This window comes from Podarcis muralis, chromosome 10 (genome assembly GCF_964188315.1).
Source record: "Podarcis muralis chromosome 10, rPodMur119.hap1.1, whole genome shotgun sequence".
NCBI classification, from domain to species: Eukaryota; Metazoa; Chordata; class Lepidosauria; order Squamata; family Lacertidae; genus Podarcis; species Podarcis muralis.
The window spans coordinates 59,423,304-59,448,161 of record NC_135664.1 but is presented as its reverse complement, the minus strand read 5'-3'; the positions used below and the strand labels follow the sequence as shown (position 1 = coordinate 59,448,161).

The 24,858-nt window shown below is 40.5% G+C and overlaps 1 protein-coding gene and 1 long non-coding RNA gene across 18 annotated transcripts in view; one reads left to right on the top strand and one right to left on the bottom strand.

Annotated features, from left to right (window-relative positions):
* The window catches only part of CACNA1C (calcium voltage-gated channel subunit alpha1 C), a 518,169-nt gene that overhangs the window by 89,960 nt on the left and 403,351 nt on the right, over positions 1–24,858 (bottom strand). For 12 of the 17 annotated variants that reach the window (XM_077935175.1, XM_077935176.1, XM_077935180.1 and 9 more), the window contains exons 21-29: positions 21,366–21,425; positions 17,563–17,669; positions 12,873–12,960; positions 11,847–11,954; positions 8,400–8,452; positions 8,150–8,296; positions 7,451–7,652; positions 5,123–5,281; positions 3,951–4,061 (exon numbers count right to left, since the gene is read on the bottom strand). In XM_077935175.1, the coding sequence (XP_077791301.1) occupies positions 3,951–4,061; positions 5,123–5,281; positions 7,451–7,652; positions 8,150–8,296; positions 8,400–8,452; positions 11,847–11,954; positions 12,873–12,960; positions 17,563–17,669; positions 21,366–21,425 (1,035 nt within the window). Of the gene's footprint in view, positions 1–3,950; positions 4,062–5,122; positions 5,282–7,450; positions 7,653–8,149; positions 8,297–8,399; positions 8,453–11,846; positions 11,955–12,872; positions 12,961–17,562; positions 17,670–21,164; positions 21,225–21,365; positions 21,426–24,858 lie in introns of all 17 variants that reach the window. The other 5 variants (XM_077935171.1, XM_077935172.1, XM_077935174.1 and 2 more) reach the window with 1 other exon arrangement.
* LOC114605886 (uncharacterized) overlaps positions 1–24,858 on the top strand; it is a 142,619-nt gene that overhangs the window by 92,299 nt on the left and 25,462 nt on the right. The gene's annotated exons all lie outside the window — the stretch shown is intronic.

Sequence of the window (24,858 nt, the reverse complement as noted above, 5' to 3'; positions counted from 1 at the left end):
TCATTGTATGTTGGAGACATATATGTTAGAGATCTTATGGCAGGAAATGGAAAAGGGATAATAGAATCAGGGTGTCATCTCTTTTTCTTGTAACTCAACAGCTTTAGTAACATGACATTGTCTTGTATAGTGGCTTAAGTGTGTAGTTGCTTTAGAGATTTTGAAGAGAAGCAGAGGTTGGGGTTTTGCTTTGTTACAGTGTGACAGCCTATCTCGAGCAGTGAGGATTCTGTTCATAAAATCATAGAATTGTAGAGTTGGAAGGGACCCTGAGGGTCATCTAGTCCAACACCCTGCCATGCAGGAATCTCAACTAAAGCATCCATGACAGATGGCCATCCAACCTCTGCTTAAAAACCTCCAAGGAAGTAAAGTCCACCACCTTTGAGTTTGGGGGAGTTTGTTCCACTATTGAACAGCTCTTACCATCAGAAAGTTCTTCCTAATGTTTAGTTGTTAGTTGTTAGCTTATTCATCCCATGTCCAGAACAGAAATCAATCCAGCTAATACAGTCAGTATTTGCTGTTGTTTTCAGTCCACAAAAGGTACATAGTTGACAATATTTTTTCCATTTCTATTGTGTTTCCTTTGCATTTAAAGGAATGCCCTTTGCGCTGAAATAAATGATATGGAATAACATAATAATGTATGTATGTATGTATGTATGTATGTACGTATGTATTTATGTAAGATTCTGCCACAGTAGATAGTGAGACAGATAATGCTGTGTCTGTCAGAAGCTGACTGTAGTGGAAAAGAAAAACAGTGCTGCATGCAACAAACATGGGCTGGAATGGAATTCAAATGCCTTCTTACATCCCCATCAGAAGGCACCTTACAAATCATGAAACAATAAACACTGAAACATCAGAATAAACTAAAACTAAAACCCTAAACAGAAGCTGCTAAAATGCTAAAAGCAGCTGCTGATAAAACAAGAAGCTGAGTTAAAACACCTAGACAAACATAAGTTATTACCAGCACTATTTAGGCAAAGAGAACACATTTCAAAGCTGGGGTGCCACAACTGAAAACTCCACATCTCCAGTAACCAACCACCTGGCTCCAGCTGATGTAAGTATCCATAGAAGAAACTCCCCAAACTAGGCTGGTTCATATAGAAACTTGCAATCAATCCTTGAGATATTCTTGTTCCAAGGCTTATAGGTTAGAATCAGTTAACCTCAACTGAAACATATTCAACTGTTTCTCACTGTTTGAGTGCATTTTCATACTGTGGGGATGAGGGTTTTCCTTTGATGAATGAAATACCTTTCCTCTAGGATTATTCATTTTTTGTGCAGCTGCTGTTCCTGCAGGCACAGTTGTGCAGGCACCATCCCACTGGGCTTTTTAAACACTGTGTGAATAATTTTCTATATTAAATAAATAATTAAGCATAATAGCTAATCTGGTGCTTCCCACACCACCACATTGTGCTAAGTCATATCATTTTTTAAAAAAATAATTCATAATGACATTGTTAAAATTTCAAGTTCTAGTCTTGAAATAAATCTGTCACAATGTTGCAGTAACATGCAAATTCCCTGGATACATTTGCTGAGAAAGTAATGGTCCCTGTTCCATGAAGCTCCTGCCCGTTTCTTTGCACCAGATTTTCCCTGCCAGATTAATTATCTATCTGCTGTGGAATTGGTTAGCCATGTTGCACAATTTCTTTTCAATAAGGTCAAAAAGTAAAGAAGGGGATGGCACATCTCCCAGAACTAACCCAAGAAAGGTAGCACCATGTGACACATTAAAGCTCATTGATGATAAACTGTGCAGCTGCCTACTGAGCAATCATGCTGAAAAGATTAGATGTCCCTCTCCTCATATATATATATATATATATATATATATATATATATATATATATGCTTTCGTAGATTTTCACGGGTACAGGAATGCAGGTTTTGGTGTCCTCGGGTGTCTTCCCGTGTAAAAGTTGGGGTGTCTAGGCGACGTTTCGACGAGGTCTCACTCGTCATCTTCAGGCTGGTGTTTTCGGCTTCTTGTTACTGGAACAAGAAGCCGAAAACACCAGCCTGAAGATGACGAGTGAGACCTCGTCGAAACGTCGCCTAGACACCCCAACTTTTACACGGGAAGACACCCGAGGACACCAAAACCTGCATATATATATATATATATATATATGGTTTGGAAGCTCTGTCACCATTTCATAGAGTTATAGCATTGGAAGGTTCCCATAGGATCATCTAGTCCAACCCCCTGCAATGCAGGAATCACAGTTAAATAATCCGTGATTTGTATCTCACCCTTCTGTCTCATCCTATAACCCCCTCCCTCTGACTATTGTCTACTCTAGTCCCCTTCTTTCGCATCTTCTGGACCATCTTCTCACTCAGCTTCTCAGTCATCAGGTTCTTTGCCTCTGTAAGCTCCATAAGAATGGAGGACCAATTTCATCAGTCTGCCTCCTGCAAGCTGATGAATACAAAAGGTTTTATGCAGCCCTAGGGGATTTTTCTGGAGCCTTATCCAGTATCCCTGTTGAGGTCCTGTTCCTTGCCTGTAACAGGGAGATAACCCAGGCTATAGATATGATCGCTCCCAAGAATCTCAGTCAAACTGAAGAGTCCTTTAAGCTTCTTGGTACTCTGTAGAGTTGAGAGAAATTGTAAAACTGGGTCTGTGATAGGGCTTATTCTGTTGTAGTGATGGTAGCAAATAAATTTTACTCCTATGCTACTATTGTATCCACACAATGCTGGCCTGTGGAGTTACTTCAGGTAGTGAAAGGCCTTTTCCATAGGAATCCAATGGATCAGGTAGTGGACTCCTTGAAAACTGGCCCAAGACACTTTGTTGCCTGAGGCAAACCAGAAAATGGTGTCCCAGCCCCTGGGAATATTAGTTGGTTAAGGGTGCTGAGTTAGAGCACAGATAGAGAATACAGTATCAGGTTCAGTTATGTATTTAAAAACATATTTAATAACAGGCACACTCCTCTCAATAGACCCAGGACCTCACACCCAGTTTCTTATCTGCAGTATCCTATGAAATAGTAGGATATTCACTCTCACACAAACTTGGATGTCAGTCTTACAGAGCATGGTGAACCATAAGTGTATATGAAAAGTGAAATGCAGCTCCATAACAATCTATAAAAACCTGTTACTGACTGTAATTTAAAATCTACTATTCAAATGCAAATGAAGAGCTTCCTGTTTATCAATTCATAGACTAGACAAAACACATTTCTACTGGGGTAGTACAAAAAGGCTTCCCAAAATCAGGGATGAAATACTTACAAGTAGAAACCTTTCAAATGCATAGAGACAAAATATATTCTGATTATGGGCCCGACGTATAACCTTCTCTGGCCAATACCAGCTATGCAACAAACTTCAGAGTCTAGGGGCTAAGTCACACATTCATTTTGGACCTGGATTAATAAGCATGAGGCAGTAGTTTCCTTCAACATTCATGTGGAAGACTGGTCTTTAAAGAGACCCACACTCAGTAGGACCCCGTGTAAACAAACATCTTGAAAAAAAATGTTTTCCAGATGTAGTTATTTTACCATGTTGCAGGCATTCTCAAAAAACCATTTTAAAAGTTATATGGGAAATGTCAACTTGTGGGGGCTCTCTGCCTCAAAGACGGTACTGTATGATATGTAGATGTGAAAATACTGAATTACGGACCAGCTCTAGAGTAAATACTATGAATAATCACTGGAATTTTGTATTCCTAAGAGGCATGGCTATTCTATCCCTATGCTTAACCCAAGAATGAAAGGCTCCTCCAAGCACAGATTGAGACTCCAGTCCAGACAACAACTGCACAAGTCCATCTCCTGAACAGATGATGGAACAGTGGGAGATAATTCCAGGTTTATTACCTCATTCCAAATCCTCCTGTCCTCCCTTTGACCCCATAGGACAATGAACAGAGAGAAAACCTGAGAGGCAATAGCTACCTTGGGTTTGAAGGCAATTAATTTCAGAACCATCTCGACGGTGAAGAGACCAGTGAAGAGCATGTTGAGGATGTTCATTGCTTCTTTGAAGATGCAACTCTGACCATAGTGCTGAAAAACAAGTCACCTCATTTTTCATTTTTGAAAAGCATATTGTTTGGATTGTACACATATTCACCTTTGCCTTTCTATCTGTTTTCTAAAGAGGTTCTAATCGGCAATGGTTTGTGATTCCTTTATCTTTTAATTAATTCACAGCACAGAGTATGGTTTTCTATCTACTGCAATATGATGACCTCTTTAGAAGCCTGGAGGTTTTTTTCCTTCTTTCTTGCCTTCATGGTGAGAAAGCCAATGCACTGTCTGAGTGGTACTTCTAGCAACCATGGGCAGAGTAGTAGTAGTAGTAATAATAATAATAATAATAATAATAATAATAATAATAATAATTTATCCTCATCCTTTTCTCTTGACAGGGACTCTAGGTGGCTTAAAGAGAAAATTAAGAACAGCTAAAAACATAGAAAAATATAATTAATAAACAATTAAACATTGATAGAATTTGGACTATAAGTATATACATTTAAACTCTATTAAAACCATACCATAATTACAATACAACTCATTTCAAATGTATAAAACACTTTTCATCTCAGTTAACTTTAGAACAACCCATTGACTCCATACAGTAGGGTAGTATTATTATCCTCATATTATAGTGAGAGGGCTGTGGTTGAAAGAATAGTAGTTTGCTGAAAGTTACTTCCTGAGTTTAAACTGGGTAAAATTTGACCTGAGGTTTTTCCAGCCTATATACTACATCACTCATGGGGAACTTCGTTCTTGATTATTGTTCTCCAGCACTATACTCAACTCTCCACCCTCAAATACCTATATACCACCTTGTTGTCCACAATTATATATCTAGTAGACAACACTATAGTTATGTTTAAAAAACCACATACCTCAGTTATCAGAATATGTGACAACTGCTAATGTCATAGCCAATAAGTGTCATTTCTAATCACATCTCTAATCCATAGCAAGCAACAAGTTAAAACAGCTTTTCTAAATATTCCCCATTTCCAGCAAGCTATTCAAGTCAGGGAGAATGTTTTCCTGCACAATGAATATTCCAACCACAATGCAATTCCTTTTGACTTCAGTCCTACCTGCATGGCCAGGCAGATGGTGTTCAGCAGGATGAGGATGAACATCAAATATTCAAAATAGGTGGAATTCACCACATACCACACTTTGTACTGGTACTGGTTTTTTGGGATATATCTCCGAAGGGGGCGGGCCTTCAGGGCATATTCGACACACTGGCGCTGTTAAGAAAGAACAGTGGGTTAGATGATACTTGTGTGACAAAAAAGTTTCTGGACAATTCAACTCAATATTTTAGATCATAAAATTTCAAAACAGAGGCTCCTGTCCTCTAGGGTAGGTGATAGCAAAAGACCATTGCAAGTTGGTGTTTTTGTAAATATAGCACAACTTAATAATAACAGAGCCTTGTGGTGTTGTAGATAATAACATGACACCGTGGCTAAGTTAATTGTGCCAGATGTAACCAATGAGACTGCTACTCAGCATTCCACAAGAAGTTATGCTATAAATTTTTTTTGGGGGGGTTGCCATGTGTCCTCTTTTTCCAGGACACGTCCCTTCTTTCAGGGGTAAAATTTGAGACAGATTGCATGTATTTGCCTTGAATGGCTGTCATAGTGTCCTCTTTTTTGCTCTTCAAAACGTGGCAACCCTAGATAAATTGTCAGTCTTTAAGGAGTCATAAGATGTACTGTTATTTTTGCTACAACTGACTAATGCTATTCTTCTAGAAATTATCACTGGTGGTAATCGGTTTCTCACACTAAAAAATCAAGCTGTGACAAGAACTTGTATGCATCATATGTAAGAATCCAGGAGATACCTCTTTAGGAGTAGGAGGAATTTGGGAGTGCTCTATCCACACTTTTAAACACCAGCTGCCACTATCCATAGGTTACATCATATAAATTTTGAAAAACAAATATGAAAAACCAGTGGGTTGTATTTAACTCAAAATGGGACAAAAGGGGAGGAGGTGGTAAAAAAAGAAGGAAAAACAAAATATTTCCAAGATAGCTCAGATAAAATCACAGTCTGCCGATAGATCTGATTGATCAAAAGGCTTTAAAATGCAAATTGGAAAATACTCTGTTTAGCACCCCCTCTCCAATCTCACTGTAGCCTCCCCAAGGATGGGGCAGGGGAGAAGCAATAAGGGACAGTTTGCCAGTTTTTAACTCTTGGTCTTGCCAGTAAGAAAGTATATCAATTGTGCACTAATACAGTATTTATCAACGTTTTATCAAAATAGCAGTCCACTTCAATACAAAAAATAAAAAGAGAAAACTTAAAATAAAGCAAACTCCATCCTCCATTATATCGGGGACAGGTGGAATTAACTTACAAAAAGGTCCACTTAGCAGGGAAAGTTTAAAAGTAACTTTAAGATTTATAGAAAAGCTCCAAGCAAATTATGTCTCAGCACAGCTGGGGAGGACTTCCTTTTTCCATCCCGTCTCACACTGAATATTTTCCAAATCAATCCAAATCGCTCAAAATTTAAATCATCGGTTTAAATTTTGGCTTTTTATGTTCTGAAAAGCCTGCCGCTAAATCCACTCGGAGCCAGAGGCTTCACTTTGTGGAGATAGTGATGGATCCCAGCACTTGCACCTCAATCCTGTCTTTCTTCTCCACTCTTTACAGAGCGATCCAGGAGACAGGAGAGATCGCCCAGAGCGCAGCCAGATCCCATGCACCCAAAACAAATCCTTTCAGGGGTTTTGAGGTCCACAGCGCCTTTGTGTGACCTCTATCCCTCCACAAAGCTCATATCTTCCCCAGAGGGCTAGATCTGCACTCCGTAGTAGTCAGCGACAAACCAGGAAGATAACAATTAATTTCAATGGGTCTCCTCTAAGTACAGTGGTACCTCGGGTTACATACGCTTCAGGTTACAGACTCCGCTAACCCAGAAAGAGTACCTCGGGTTAAGAACTTTGCTTCAGAATGAGAACAGAAATCGTGCTCCTGTGGCGCAGCAGCAGCAGGAGGCCCCATTAGCTAAAGTGGTGCTTCAGGTTAAGAACAGTTTCAGGTTAAGAACGGACCTCCGGAACAAATTAAGTACTTAACCCGAGGTACCACTGTAACAGGTAGTTGACTACAACCCAGTATGTGTCTACAATAACTGCCCTGGGCTCCTTTGGAAGGAAGGGCAGGGTATAAAATCAAATCTATCTCTTCACCTTCCAACCAAAATTTCCCACAAGGAACTTTCTTTCCTCAGTGAACAGAACCATCAACTTGTTTAAAGATATGTGGCATCAGAATTAGGCTTGTACATTAGCTTCTATCAAAAACATTACTTTACCTATTAGAAGAATTTTACCTCCTAAAGGAATGTATTTTATTTCTTTGGCCACACCATGGAGCACTTATATTACCTGGTTCTTGTCCAGCTCACAGTTCTTGTACTCCTGCTCTCCTTGCTCCTGAAAAGTGACGATGACGAAACCAACGAAGATGTTCATCATGAAGAAAGCGATGATGATGATGTAGATAATGAAGAAAATAGAGATCTCCACCCTGTGGTTATAAATGGGCCCCACATCTTCCATATGGGAATCAATGGATCGGTACAGCAGTCTAAAAAAAGGAGAGAACCCAAGACAGACACTAAGGGCACTTCCAGGAGCCCCTAGCTGCAGGGATTGGGTACACTGATCTGAGGAGTGCTTCTGTCCACACTAGACTCTGCAAATCACAAGGCTGACAGCAACGAGTATAGGAGTACCTTGAACTGTACAGTCTGTGGCACCAGTTTCAGACAACAAGTACGGAAGCATCCCAAGATAAAAGAATGATCCCTGCTGTCATCCAGGATACTTCCTGAGCTGCTAGAAGCATGCATAAGAAGGCAATATCTGAACATGGCATTAGAAAGTTTCCAGGTTTTGGCATATTGAACCTGTCTTGTGAATGCTTCATTAAGTGTCAAAAATGAAAGTCATAATCTCTTGTAGAGCTTTTGAAAAAGGGGGTTGAACTAAGACGATATAATTTGTTCATGCTGATGCATTCTCAAGGCTCCTTTTGAGTCCACCAAATAAAAATGGTTTTATGAATTAGCCTTATGTACTCACTCTGGCCAGCCTTCAAATGTTGAAACAGTGAAGAGGGCCATCATGGCAGTGAGGACATTGTCAAAATCAAATTTGCTGTTCTCCCAACTTCGAGCCTGGATAATTGGTTGAGACACTTCTCCATCCTTGTAGGTGATAAAATTGCCCCTGTCAGGAGAAGGAAGGAAAAGGGAGAAACAAATATACAGAAATGAGTTTTTTGCATTAGGTCCAGTTAATATGGAATGCTGATCAGAGATGATGCGCTTACCTGCACTCTGCTTCTGTTTGCTTGGAGCTATCAGTGCAACTATATAGTTTGCCCTGGACGAGGATAAAAACAGAAAAATCACCATTAATTACTGATCACTGATTTTTAGTGTCACATGAAAAAATAATTGCTTTGTGTTTTCTTTATCTATTAGCATTTTAAATGTTAAATATATGTAGCTATTGCCCTGCCCACCACACTGTTTGGACCAAGGCCATATCTCTTTCCTTATATTGATTTCCTTGCATTTGATTTTTGAACTAAGTCACAGAGCCTGTATGTGGGACATCACAACACAGATGGGTTAGAGTAGAGTCTAGTTGAGTTGGCGGTGGTAGTAGTTGTTGGCACCAGTCTGTCTCAGAAAACAATGAAAGGGTGTGCCTTTAGGGGTAAAGTCAAACCGTTTGAGAATTACAAGTGCCTGCTGTGGCTGTAGAGACCAATATGGGAGAGACAGGTTTTATTACAGGTGGGACAGAAGGAGGTATCCAGTTTTTCTGCTACAGGTACACCATGGTGTTTCTACTCTCTGCACTCCTCCCAGTGGTCATTCCTCATCTGGTCACTGCTGTGGATACACAACCTGACTGTCTGTCTCCAGGCTCTGTGATCATCTACAAGTGTTTCCCATACGGCAAGGTTATTGTTGCCAGGATTCCTGTTACGTTTGCAGACACCTTCGTAACACAGAGTTAGTCTGCCAACAGGCCTAGTACCGGAAGCCAGCTCCCCATAGAGCATGTGCTTGGGGATGCTGCAATCTTCCATTCTGTGTACATGGCCAAACCAGTGTAGCTGTCACTGAGACGTTAAGTGTGAATATGCTGGAATGTGGATTTGATAGAGCACCTTTTTGTTTGAGATTTTGACCTGTCATGTTGTGCCAAAATCTTTCTGACACAGTGTATTTGGAAGGCACTGAGGCATCACTCTTGGTGGGTATAAGTTGCCAGTGACTCACTTCCATAAAGCAGCAGGCTCAACATGTAAGCCTGGTAGACCTTCATCTTAGGTATTGGTCATTAGCATCACATTGTGAGTCGAGGACCTGCCACCCACATAGGATTATAATAAGTCACAAAGACACATTATTTTAGGTTAATGGGCTAAATTAGGCCACAACTTTATTGGTTACAGCATGTGAGTGGTATTGGCTTTGGATAAAACAGCAATATATGACTCCACCCCGCTCAGCGGGGAGCCATTTCAGGGGTTAACAACCAGTGGGAGGAACTTGTTGATGCAAATACAACTGGAAGCTTCCCCATGACATCACCGAGGGTCATGTCACCACCAGCAGGATCCACGACCGCCGGATTCCTTTAACGGAATACCCAAGAGGAGGGGTAGATGATGGCCATACCCAATCCTCCAACACAGTACACATATCCCAATGCCTAACCACCAATACCAAAAAAGTTGTGACGAGCTGCTACGAGATAGGCGAAAAAACCAAGAGGCTGGTGCCAGTTTGCCAAATGGATAAAAAAGTCAACCAACCGAAGTCCATAGCAAGGTCAATACGCAGAGGAAACTGACCTAAAAGGGAGGGAGCGAGGGAGATCCGATGCAAGCAGGAACCGACTGGGGTCAGAGCGCTGCTGTGGCTGCTTAAATGCAGCTAAACCCCGCCCACCAGCCAAATACGCCTACCTGCCACTGCAGGAAGCTGCTCCCGCTCACAACTCCTCCCCTCTGGGAGGAGGAGAGGCCTTCTCCCATACCATTATGGAGAGGTAAGCATTTTCTGTAGCTGCCTTGCCAATACACTTGTTCAGCAGTAGTTACTGCAAGTTTGAGGGTTTTTTATATTGTTCTTTAAAACAAAAATGTGCCTATATTGAAAACAAACTTGACCTTTCCTTTGCATCTTTAAGAAATCAACTTTTTAAAATGGTTGAGCTCATGCTCCCATCACGGATCAACAGATACTATAGAAATACATTGTGTTTACACTGACTTAATTTTTTGCATTTACTAATTGGTCAAGGAATATATTCTTTAGGTTTGTTTTATTCCCAAACTTGAAGATGGCATAAGACTCAATATATTTTATTCCAAAAGCAAATCATTCTAAATTATGTGGTGCACCTCCTGTTTCAGAGACTCTTCCCTGAATTCATAACTTTTAGACATCCTTTGTTAAGGGGAAAGGTGGGCCACATCTATCTACCATATTACATGCTCTCCCCACTGCCTCTATTTGTTCAGTAAAGGTCTGAAGGAATATCCTATGAAGTGGAGTTGTTGCAGGGGGCACAGTGATGGTGGAGCAAACATGCACATCTCTATTCCCCCTGCCCCCAATATGTTCAAATAATGTACGTAGATGTTTCTGAAAACAATAGGGGCATTTGAAACATGATTAAAATGTTTCCTGGAAAATGGCTGCAAAAAGGAAGGAATCAAAGCTAGGGTTCACCAACCTTTTTGGAACAGTGGGCACATTTTGAATTCTGAGAAAGTCCTGTGAGTGCCAGTCACAAAATGGCTGCTGTGGGGGGCATGGCATAACTAAAAATTAGAGAGTGTACAACAACTGCTTCTACACACACACACACACACACACACACACACACACACACTCAGACAACCTCATGCTTGCCATAGGAAGTCACCTATGTCCTTCTGGTCATGTCAATGGAGATCTCATGTTAATTCCACCCCCCTCCACACACAAACTAATGCTGTTGTTCTCCAGTAACAATAGGAAGCATTCCTCAGTACCAGGAAAAGTAAACAACACATACTGTCTCTCTTGCGTATTCTGACTACACACAGGTCACAGACACATGCATCTCTCCCACACGCTAATACACTTCACATATACACATCCACCTCTCCCTTTCTGCCCAAGTGTATCTTTCCCTCCCTCTCTAACGGATCACACACCACACACACCCCTCTCCCTCTCCCACACCCACACACTGTATACATCTCTCGCAGACCACATAAGCCTACATCTCTCTCCCTGTCCCACACACACAGGCCACACACACCTCTGCCTCACTCTCTGCCCAAGTCCACCCCTTTTAATCGCACACACAGAGAGAGCATACTTGGGCACTCCCTCCTGGCAATCAGAAAAATCCCTCCACAGGTGATGGAAGTGCCCACCATTAAAAAAAAAAGAAATACAAAGGGGCCACTAGTCTGGCACCCATGAACCCTGGATTGGCAATCCCTGGTCTAAGATAACAGGAAAGGGAATAATTTGGGCTTGACCCTAATTCTAAATCTTGATCCAAAGATGAACATCCAGACACTCTACTTTACCAAGTTTAAGGTAACCAGGTAAGTCACTTTAATATTCCTGTGAGGCAATACTGAATATATGCAGAGTACCAGGCTATGCTTCACCTCCGCCCCGCCCCCCCAACATCTGCAACTTGTTTCCCAATAACTAATGAGGAAAAAGTGAGAAATAGGTTCCAGGGCATATACCTTGAACAACTGGACTCCAATGCAGGCAAACATGAACTGCAACAGCGTGGTGACAATCACAATGTTCCCTATGGTACGTATGGCTACAAACACGCACTGAACCACATGCTGCAAAGAAAGACAGAAACGAGTGAGTTAAATGGTTGCTTTTTAAATGGTATTAGGATTTGATGTAAATAAATGAATGAATGTAATCTTGTTATATTGCCATCTTCCTGTAAGTCCACATGGTATCTCTATGAAATAGAAAAGGAAATCCATGGTCTGTAGACTGTGCACTTGCAAACAAAAAGCAAGTGTCGTTATCCTCGCTATGCCACAATAGGTAGAATTGTCTGTCTTTCCTACAGCTGGATGAGACTATGTCTCCAAAGCAGTGGTAGTTGTGGCAAATTGAACCCATGAGCTGCATCAGACCCCAAAGTGGGTAGGAGGGAGGAACAGTTTTGCCCCATCACAGGATGGCCTGTGTACTGGCTGGGATCCTGAGCAGTACACAGGAATACACAAATCCTTGCAATACACAGATTCTCCCCTCTTCTGTCACACTGCTGGACATGCTGCTACTCAAAAGCCAGTTTCCAAGGTTCTGCCATATTCCAGGATCATAAAGAAATGGAACCAGAGTAGAATAGCTCTCACTGAATTCTTTGAGACAAAGTAAGTAGATTGAAATCTTGGAAAGATGTTAAGATGGAGCAAAACCAAACTTTTACCCCAGCAGGTAGTGTTAAACCCACTCTAGTGATGCCCTTAAATATGCCCTCTGCTTTCTGCAATAAAAATGGCAGGCTGTCATTAATGCTTATGAAGAAATGAAAAATACAATGTTGCCTTGAGGACAAAATCAGCTTTCACCCACAACGAACCCTTGGTCATTGTCTATGCACAGCAAAGATATGCATTACAGTATATCCCACTAAAATCAGGAGAATGGAAAACCAATTTATTCATCTACTTGCTCTAGAGTAGTGATGTAAAGCCACATAAAGCAAGTTAACATCTCATCTTTATATGTCTTCTAACCTTTAATCCTTTGGCTCTGTTGATAGCCCTCAGTGGTCTGAGAACTCGCAAGACTCGTAGTATCTTCACTACGTTGATGGCACTAGACCTGGAAAAGAACAGCAGTAGGAGATCAAGCTTTACAATTCTTGTGGGAATAATCTATGGACTAATAGTGGCCTTTAGTTGAAGTTCAATGTGCATTACAACTTGTAATTTATGTCTGTGCAGAACTCGAACCCAGATCTCACTGATCAATGCTACCCCACTATCTGCTACATCATACTACCTTTCTTCTAGGTTGTTCTTTTCAGAGAAATGTTTGCAGAATATATGACTAGCATTAACAAAAGACACAAAACTTTCCCCATAGCATTTCCATTGACTAGCTAGATACTGTACTATAGAGACAAAAAAATGTGGCAACATGGTATACCTGTTTAAATAACCTAAAATACAAGCAATTCAATTTGTAATAGAATAATTATATGCTTTGGTATACTTATGTTTTTTAATAATTCATAAACCCTGAATGTGACATCTTATTATTTAATAGTTTATGGGTCCTGGCAACAGTCTTTGTTCATTTGATTGCTGCAAGGCAGATGTACCATGGTGGCTAATGAAGGTGGAAATATTTCACAGTAGCATTAACTTATTCTTTTGACATTTATATTGTCCCAAGCCTTAATTTTTAACGGAATTGTGCACTTTCTTTTTCTGCAATTTAGTAGTGTACTAGTTTAGATACTGAATTTATGAGTAGGGTAAGTCACTGGGGGGTAGAGGAAGTAACTGTTGGCTACTCTGTTGTTGAACTGAATACATAATATTGTGTTGACAAAAAGGGGGAAATAGGGACTCCTTTAGACGGAACAGGCTGCCAAATGCAATGCAGACACATTACAAAAATGGTGCCAAGCTGCAGTCATCAAAGGGCAGTGTAAGATAATGGTGCTATGAAGCACTTCACCAAAATGCCAATTCAGAGAAAGCAGCATGTCAGTTAACTCTCCAGTGACTTGTGCTTTTAAAGGCACTTCACTCAGCCTACAGCTTGCTTCTACCTAGAACTAAGTACTACAGAACCAGTATAGACATAGCTTGGTCCCTGCTCACTTCAAGAGGCTGATAGAGCTAGGTCAGTATGTTGAAGAGGCAACTTTCTTGCTGTTCTATAATCCACTTTCTCTTGTGTCCTTGTTCCCTCCCTCATCCTGCATTTCCATGCCCTCTCTGTCATCTCAGCAAAAACTATGATCCATGACTAATAATGATAATAATAATAATAATAACAACAATAATTTATTTGAACCCCGCCCATCTGGCTGGGTTTCCCCAGCTACCTTGGGCAGCTTCCAACAAAGACCAAAAATACACTAAGATGTCACACATTAAAAACTTCCCTGAACAGGGCAGCCTTCAGATGTCTTCTGAATGTCAGGTAGTTGTTTATCTCTTTGACATCTGATGGGAGGGCATTCCACAGGGCGGGCGCCACTACTGAGAAGGCCCGCTGCCTGGTTCCCTGTAGCTTTGCTTCTTACAATGAGGGAACCACCAGAAGGCCCTTGGCACTGGACCTCAGCATCCAGGCAGAATGATGGGGGGTGGAGGCGCTCCTTCAGGTATACTGGGCCGAGGCCGTTTAGGGCTTTAAACGTCAACACCAACACTTTGAATTGTGCTCAGAAACGTACTGGGAGCCAATGTAGGTCTTTCAAAACCGGTGTTATATGGTCTTGGCGGCTGCCCCCAGCCGCATTGTGGATTAGTTGCAGTTTCTGGGTCACCTTCAAAGGTAGCCCCACATAGAGTGCATTGCAGTAGTCCAAGTGGGAGATAACTAGAGCATGCACCACTCTGGCGAGACAGTCCGCGGGCAGGTAGGGTCTCAGCCTGCGTACCAGGTGGAGCTGGTAGACAGCTGCCCTGGATACAGAATTGACCTGCGCCTCCATGGACAGCTGAGAGTTACCAAAATGACTTCCAGGCTGCGCACCTGGTCCTTCAGGGGCACAGTTACATAGCAATCTCTTACCAAGAATATTCCAATCTTCTCCTTTCTGGTGTTTCTCATCATCTCATCTTGGTCCCCTAATATCTATCCAGCATTATGCTGAAAAATCATTCATCTCTTTCATTACTCTAAACACTAGACAGCCCTTCTTAAATCCCTACAGTTTTCCTGTCTGCTACCAGATCCAGCACAAGCTACTGGTCCTTACCTTAAAAGCCCTTTATAGTCTTGTTCCCCCTTCTCATTCTGATTTATTTTCCTGATATGTTCCTGTCCATGACCTTTGCTCCTCCACTTCCATTACCTTCAGATGTCTGCAAGTCTCTTGTTCCCTCAAAAGACTTTCCCCGTTATCACCTGGTGTCCTGTATGCTTGAACTGCCTCCCAGAGTATCTGCATGAATCCTATTTCTGTCATTTCCTTCAGGTTTGAAACACAAACTGATAAGGTCTGAGTGAAACCCTCCTCAACACCCACATTTTCCATGAAGCTTTTGGTCCAAACCCCTAGTTTGCAAGTCTTATTGCACCTAAGTGTGCTTTCAGATGGGGTTTTTATATTGCAAATGGGTCGTGAAGGCCTGGTTTTTCTGTATGCACATTTGATATGTTAGCTTCCACACATTCCCATTTTTTTCAGTCATGGATATGCATTGGTATTTTGCCACTTGCTGTCCACACCAGTGGAAGGAGCTTGACAGAATGTATCTGGAATGTGGGTTCCCCCACTCCCCTCAGTCACTCCTCCCATGCTCTCCAGTGGCTTCTTCTGTTCTGAGCATGCATGCATGTGTACATGCATGAGGCTGTACAGCTTTTTTAAAAATTCACAAAAACGCAAAAAGGAAATGTAAGCCTTAGTTGCCATTTTGCACAATGAAAAAAATGGAGAAGGGGGTAATATCTATTTCCATTTTATAATAAAATAAATAAATAAATAAATAAATAAATAAATAAATAAATAAATAAGACATTGCTCATCTGTCTGGGTTTCCCAAGCCACTCTGTATGGCTTCCAACACATATAAAAACATAATACTGAGGTCTTGCATAAGTGTGTTATTTAGCTGATTTGGAACCTTTGCCAGACAGCCTTTTTATTGTGCATTTATAATTATTTGCACTCTCAAAATATTTTGCCATGACCACATGGCAAAAGAAGCAATCTGTGTGTTATCTGAAGCTTCCAGCAGCTATCCCAAAACTGTTCATACAAGGAATGTTCCTCCCCTGCCCCACTATCACCTTCAATACACTATGGCACTATGGTAATGTGCTACACTGATGTCACTTATTTGTGAGGTAGCCATTCCCACATACTTTCTGCTTATGCTGTTTTTGTGGAACTGAGCAAAGGTTTAGCACAGCAATCACAGCCTGAACCTTAAAACTGCAAAAATATGAAAGTATTGTGGAGTCCTGGTGTCACAGTACAAGTAACCTATGCTTAAATAAATAGGAAGAGATAAAATTGCTGTGCACCTGCTTTCTTTTGATGCCTGGTGCTGGCTACACTGCTACACACACACACACACACACACACACACACACACACACACACACAGAGCAATTCAACATCTAGGTGTCATAGAGTGATTTGGAGCATGGTGCCATAAGTAAACTGATGACAAGGAACTCTTATCTGCCCATTTCATCAGAATCAGGAGAGGCTATGAAGGTGTCGGACAGGTGTCTGGAAGCAGTGATGGACTGGATAGTGGCCAAAAAAATGAGGCTGAATCCTGGTAAGCCAGAAGTGCTTTGTGTAAGTGGTTCTCATGTCTGATGTAAAACTGTTCTGGGAAGGGTTGAACTTCCCTTTAAGAAACAGGTTTGCACTCTGGGAATACTCCTGTATTCCAGATTGCCAATGGAGTCTCAAGCAGCTTCTGTGACTAGGCATGCTTTTGCCCAGCTTAGGCAGATTTGCCAACTAAGTCTGTTCCTGGATGATGATAGCTTGACCTCGGTTATCCATGCTCTGGTGACCTCCTGACTGGACTACTGTAATGCACTCTACTTAGGGTTGCCCTTGAAGATGGTCTAGAGGCTGCAGCTAGTGTAGTAATTGGTTGGTAATTGAGGCAACATGAGGAGGAGGAGGAGTTTGGATTTGATATCCCGCCTTTCACTCACCTTCAGGAGTCTCAAAGCAGCTAACATTCTCCTTTCCCTTCCTCCCCCACAACAGACACACTGTGAGGTGAGTGGGGCTGAAAGACTTCAAAGAAGTGTGACTGGCCCAAGGTCACCCAGCAGCTGCATGTGGAGGAGCGGAGATGCGAACCCGGTTCCCCAGATTACGAGACTACCGCTCTTAACCACTACACCACACTGGCTCTCATGATGGGACCATGTGTCACCTGTCCTGAAAGCTCTGCTACTGAGCTACTGGTCATATTCAATGTGTATAAGAAACTAGACAGCTTGGGACTCAAGTACCTAAAAGAGTGCTTTCCCCAACAAGGAACCTATGATTGGCAGACAGGGCCTTGTTGGTGCTGCTGCCACTGGGGGCTGCCTGGTTGGTGTTGCCCTGAGACAGACCCTTTTCAGTGATGCGGTTGTAGAACATCCTCCCTAGTGAGGTGTGTCTGTTTCCTTTTTTGATTGACTTTTCCCTTCGTTCCATATCCCCTTCCCCACTCTTTATAAACACTATATTTTCCCAGCTGAAAATAGCTCACTCACTGGATCCCAAAGGAGATGAGAGAAACGCTAACCACCAGCAGGTCCAGGATGTTGAAGTAGTTCCTGCAGAAGGAGCCTTTGTGAAGGAAAGCTCCATAAGCAGTCATCTGCAGGCAATCACATGGAGACACAAACAAACTTTGCTGTTAGCGCTTGCCACAAGTTCTTGCTTAGAGCAGGCAGAGGAGGGAGTAATGTAACACTGCAGAATAGTGCAAGGTTTTAAGTGCAAAGTTTCATTAAAAAAGAGGTGAAAAGAAGAGATAGTTTTCAGGGGGGGGGGGCGGAACATAGGTAAGGAGAGGTTGCAAATAGTGTCCAGCCCTTGGTTGTTACATTGCATATTGGAAATTACAGAGACTGGAAATTACATTCTCCCATGTAAGCAGCTCCACATATTATCATTTACTTTTATCTTCCTCTATGTACTTCCTTTGGTGGAAGTTAGACTAATGATAGCAAGATGAAGGTTTTTTTTCAGAGTGGTCCCATCACTGTGAAACTCTTTCCCAAGAGAGGCCTACTAGATCGAGGACCTAGCAGTTTTTAGCAAGGCTGTCATTTTTTAAAGCATTACTCATTCAGGCTGAATTGAGTATTAAATCCCTGCTCCTATCTTATTATTATAGTTTTGACAATATAGCTCAATACAAATTAGATTACTTCTCTTAATACTAGTATCACAAAGGCTACCACCTGCCTGCAAAAAAAAGGATCTTTACATTGGTATTTACAAACAGTGATAACTGAGATGGGTCTGAAGCAAAATTTACAACCTCTCCCAGTTTTGGAACACATAAAATAGTGGTCGAGAAGTGTTATCTAGATCAGATCAGAACTGAGCTCTCCAATGATAGCTTTTTCAAGTAACATTTTCCTCTAGAGAGCAAAAAGTCATACTCTTCCTTATGTATGCTTCAGCAGGTAAAGACATGCACAGAATCTATAGCTGTAGCAATTATATTCCTGAGTCCTCTCTTCATTTTTAGATCATCCATTTGGTAACTGGAAGTAGCTGTATCCCTGGCTTTTTTGTCTGCTTATTTTGCATTTATCTATTGGACCATGGCAAACCCAAAAGACCCAACAGTTAATTTGTTGGGTAAGTTTATTGTTCATATATAAAGATATAGCTAGAAATATATAGAAAGCCATGACTGATTGCAATAAGGAAAACATTACCTGCAAAACAGACTCCAGTGTGACCCCCTTATGTTTGAATATACACATCAGAAATAAGAATGGTCATACAAGAACTCATTGGAATGTGAAGAACCAACCACCTTTGCTGCATTCCTGAATTCCTGCAACAAACCCAGGGTATTTTCAGGCCAGAAAGCCTAGCAATTTCCAGCCAGTTCTTATCAAAGTTGTGCTGATGGGGTAGGAAATAAATTAAATATAAAGTCATCAAAAACCAAATCACATCAGGAAGAACTGACTACTGATCTATCAGACAGAAATTAGAAAGGAAGTATAAACTCTGCTCTTTGAGTAGAATTTATACAAAAATATATAGTTGGTTGGGGGAAGGGGGGTTCTTGCCATAACAAAGGTAGTAAAGATGCTTCTTAGGGCTTGATTTTGCATGGCAATCTTAAAGGAAAGGAGGAGACACCATTGAAATCAGAATGGGGAGCTCTGTTGAGTTTCAGTACCATACAAGGTGTGTTTATCTATCCCTGCCAAGAAATTCATTGGCATAGCAAATTGCTGCATAACTTGGTTGCAGCTTTTGTTTAAGGCAGTATTGCCATTGGAATTTTTCTTTACAATTAACTGGTATCTTTAGAGTAAAGCATGGAAGTTGATAATCTAATCCCTGTGGGATAAATAGGCAACTTGCAATTGGGGAATGTGTTTTATACACGTATGACCTTTCCATAGTTAATTGTGTTTGTATAGTCAGTACTGACACAGTGAATGTACCTATGTGATAGGAGAAGGCCTAACGACACAATTCAATTTGTTAATTGTGTCGGGTACTGTGTCATCTCAAGTTTTTTAATCAATACAAAGTGGCAAGGGGATTTTCAGCACATGGGGTGGGAAGGTTTAACCTTTCCCTTCCCAGTCATGATTTGCGTTTAATATTAACAATTAATGTGTAGTTATGCCCAGAGTAGTAAGTGTTTGAACAGTGCCTGTGTAAATTAGTGGAAGGAATGAGGAGTATGATATTCTTCTTTGCTGTTTGTAGATCTATGTCAAAATTTAATGGGTACACCTATACATTAAGAAAGACAAAGTGCTCCTTAGTTATCTTTAAAATATTAAATGAATGCAAAGTGTAAGAGAGCTTATATTTATTTTCTCTGCAGTCTACTTTGTATCTGAATGTTTTGGTGTATTGTCAAGTAGCCTCTTGGGTTAGGTTTCACCCTGGGGGAAATAACACAGGTGCAATTATTAACTGAAATGAGGCAGCATAGACTTGAAAAGTAAATTATGCATTTAAGGAACAGGTCTTTTTGAGAAGCAGACTCTAAAGTTAAGTTCCAACTTCACAATTTAACCAGTAGGTACTAAAATGTCTGAGTGGATTAGGGAATTGTCACATACAGTGAGTGGCAACAGAAGCAATTCAATGCTATTTTCTCTAGGTTTAAAGGTTCCATATTATGGTCACTAAGGAGCACATCTAACATCATAGAGGAGTCATAGGTGAATTACTGCAGAGAAACTATGATGGTGGGTGGGGAAGGAGTAGTTAACCAGTGCAACACTCCAAACCACTTCACCCTCATGCAAGGACTCAAAGGAGTTTTTGCAAGGATATATATATTGTACATTGCAGTAGAAAAGTAGCAGGCAGGGTAAGGGTTAAATGCCCCTTCCTGCTTTTCTGTGGAAAATTCCCCATTCCTGAAGGTGTTTTTCCTAGGAAAAGAAGCAATTGGGGATGTAATGTGTAATTTGACTCTTAATGACCAGCTTTCTAGTGACCAGCTTTCCTCTGTTCCTCCATTAAGGGCCTGAGCAATCTAGAACGGAATGCAGCTCACCAGCCATTAACTGGCTTGCCAGGAACTTGGTAATTCCTCCCTCCCATTTTTGCAGTTCCAGGCAAACATTAGTGGATCAATCATTTGAGGTGCACAAATTTTGGCTAGGAATGCCATACGTTGGTAGGCCTATAGTGTTGTGTAGATATTCTGTTACCTACTCCTACTTAAAACCGAAGAGCACAAAATAGTATGGATGCCAAATAGTCTGCAGTGAGAGAAGGGACTATTTATGGCTTATACAGTATGTTTCTTGTAAGACATATTGTTTTGTGTAAGTTCTGCACAAGGAAGACTCACCAGAAAAATTCATCTTTTTCCACTGGGATAAGCAGGTATTACTGCCAAGAGTGGTGAATACATACTGTGTTCCATGCCATAAGACCTTTTTGGGGTTAATTATACATGGCAAGGGACTAAACAATTATATGAACCAATGGGACTTTAATATTAAAATGGAGCCATTTTTGAAAGCACATACAGTTACTGCTGAGCTAGGAAGTATGACCTGTCTGTGGAGATCACACTAGGGATTTAAAGCGGTACAAAAGACAAAGCAAAAGCAAGAGAGAGAAGTGTATTGCTCAGATTGGTTACCTTAAGAATAATTTCTAATGTAAAGATACTAGTGAAGACATAATCTGCATTGCCTAGGATCTGAAAAATAAGCACAGTTGGGTTAGTGGTTACTGAGCGTGGCCAAGACAAAAACAGGCGTGTGTGTTAGCGACAAATAGCAGCAGAGAACTAGTGGGCTCATGAGTGAGAAGATAATGGAAGAGAAGATGGGGACTTTACCTTCAGAGCAATTTCAATGGTGAAAATGACAGTAAAAAATATATCAAAATAAAAGAGAATCTGTAAAACAAAAGGGAATAAGGGGCAGGGGGAGTGGAGATCTGTGAGTGACCACTGCAAAAGCAAAACACAATTCAAAATCAGAAAGCACAACTGTTTCAGTTGGAGGGGAGGAGGAAGGGGGCACAGGGAGGAGCTGGCTTACAAACACTTCTTGGTGAAGGCAATGATCAGGCTACAAGCAGCACATTTAAATGGCATGTTTCTTTTTTCACTATTTTGCCTGTCAAACAACAGAAATTTATAACATTTCCCAAATTAAACTCCAATCAGAAAATATAAATATACTTGATTTCTGGCAGAACATGTGCAACTCCTTTCCCTATTAACCCTTTTTGCTCAAGTTTTGATCAAGTACCTATTACAGTAGGAGTACCTATTGCAGATAAATAGAAAATGTGTTTTCAAACTGCTTTGCAGTGTCTGCAAGTTCATTTATTCAATTGTATCATGTTCTCAGGGTCAATAAGAGTATAGTAGGTACTTTATGTTTCACCTCCATAGAACAAAAAAGCCCAAGAGTTATTGATCGAGCTTATGTTGCTGTAAGACAATGTTTGGAGAACCATCTCTTGAAATATTTTCTTTCATTTTATCAGGTTTACAATCCCAAGCATACTTGCCATTCAAACCAGTGAGACTCACTTGTGAGTAAACATGGGTAAGATTAAGCTGCAAGATTCATCCTCACTCCACCTGAACTGACCAGGAGTTATAGTGGGGCTGCTACTCAACATTATGCAAATGAGAATGCCAAAAGAGCTCTATGTTAAGAGTAAAATCTTCTGTTCCCTGAATACTGTTAACTACATTGTTAGAAGTACAATTTGTGATTGTGTTCCTCATGGCTTAACTTCACTGTTAAGTTTGATTAAGCTTTACAGAGTTATCGTCTCTAGAGAAGTACAGAAACTTCATCACAAATGAAAAGCCCATTGGACAGAACATGTGCAAAGGTACTTTAGGGAGTCATTGTTAACCAAGGCAGAAAGAAAGGCTCAGTTGATCTTTCACCCCAAATTTAGGCTTTATGTGCCCATTTCTGTGCCAATGCAATTAAAGATGAGCAAACTGAGGTTCAGTTTAGTATAGTGCCATGTAAGTCTGAAGCTACTTTGTTAAACTAATAGAATAGTTATTAATTTAGGGCTGCCATATTTCAAAAAGTAAAAACCAGTTGTTGAGCGTTTTTTAGGAAGACCCCCAAAAGACCGTGATTTTTTGACTGACGTGCCTAAACAAATGTATGGCAGCCCTTTATTAATTACTGTCTCTAAATAAGATAAAAAGCTAGCCTGTTTTGTTCCTTCACTGAATGTGCAAAAGGTAAAAAGTTCAATGCCTAACAATGCAAATAATTTACAACATTTAAAAAAGTTTAAGTATATAGTCAGTCTAATTCACCAGCATTACAATCTGTATTACTCCTATGGCATGTGATGCAGTACTGCTTCAAAACAACTCCATATTAAGAACTTGGGGAATGGAGCCCAAGTGGAACTCCTTGCTGGTTTGTAATTTTAAAAATGTGAATAATCTTTCAAAGGACAAGATGTTTTCTAATGTAACTTTGATTTACTTTCAATAATTAAATTGGAAGGTTTTTTGTGTGGATGTTAGGTAATGCTGATTGTACAATTGGATTCCTATGGGCCACATTCACTGATGACCTCTAACAACTGTACACAGATCCAGCAATCCCATTGCATCCAGTTTAACACTCTGGTCATATTTGGTTCACAGCTGTTTTCTATCCCCTGGACTGGTATGACAATCAATGCATCTCTTTTTCTTCTTTCACTTTTTTCTTTTATTCTTCAGTTCCGTATTTTATACTTTCATAAAGGGATTGCTGAAGTGGGGTAAGGGTATTTCATGCAAATTTTGGGGAGGATCCAAATATTTTGTGAAAACATGTTTTGTTCCCTCATCTCCAGCTCTGATAGTCCTGTTTAGAGATATGTTTCCTTTAACCTAAAGTTTATTATTTTGAATGCAGCTTCTATGTAACACAAAAACACCGGGAGCTTTTTAGTTTACAACCTGGCTTATTTAGCAATACAGTTACCCAAACATCATATTGTGCTATTCTACTTTTAAAAGATAGTTTTTAAGTTTGCTTCAGTGGAGAGCACTATGCTTAATGGTGAGGAAAATCTTGCAGCCTGTTCTTATGCATATTTATTCAGATGTCCCACTGAGTTAGGTTTACTCCCAAGCAAGTGGGAATAGAATTGATGTTTTAAATGCTTACATTTATTAAGCTATGTGCATGATTGTAACTGCAGTTTCTGAGCACTAATATTAGGCCACTAAATAACATTCCTTAGGCTTTTACCATTTTATTCAAAATTCCCTAATAATGTAGCATATGATATATCAAATGCAAAAAAAAACTATCTTCATGTTATGCCTCCCAAAGCCCAGTTAGAGAAACATTAACATACCGTATACTTCCTGAATCATATTGATTACATTTTTGCAGACTGAACTCAAAGCGGGCTTTTTTGAATCTCATGTCTGACTCCCCACTGTAAATAGTGTAAATTCAATATTTTTTCTTTTTCTTTTTTGGACCTTAAGTAAGGTCCTGCATAACTCAGAAAGAAGAACACTCCAATGAAGATAAAAGCAATATCTTGGAATATGCTTTTGAAGTTACTTCCGTATCCTAATGTCCCTTTTCCTTATTTGCAATATACATCAAGGTTTGATATACATACCCACTCCCCGAGTTAAACAGCAAAAAGAAAATATAGTCAGAGCAGTGGGTATTCTGCCTACCAGCAAGAAGCCCATTATAAAATTTTGTGTCCAGCATTTAACTTTGTAACTTGAGCATTATTATTATTATTATTATTTTATTTATTATTATTATTTTATTTATTTCCCGGCCGAGACTGGGCTTAGGGTGGCTAACACCAAATATATAATGCATTAAAAACACAAAATCAAATGATTAGATTTAAAATACAATTCAAAATCACATTTAAGAACAAAATAAAATTAAGTGGGAACCCACACATCGTATCCATAGGAGTAAGGAATTAAATGTTCATCAGGCCTGGGCACCTGTGCTGGTCCCATATGGGACGATTGAAAGAGCCAAGGAGGCCACTTACATACAGGGTCCCATAGAAAGAAGAGGGTCAGACTGGGCCCAGACCAAAGGCCCAGCAGCACAGCTCCATCTTGCAGGCCCTGCAGAAAAATGTCAAATCCCCCAGGGCCCTGTTCTCTTGCGACAGAGCACCCCCTGCCACCGCTTGCCATCTCTGTGCCATTTGTTCATTCATTCATTTCCTTGCTTCCCTTCGACCACATAAATCTTGCCCAAACAAACTCCAAATGCCAGAAGCCACATAAAATCATGGCAAGTCAAAATGTGAGAGCTTCAACTGTGTAATTCATTCTAAATGTAGAGATTTATCAA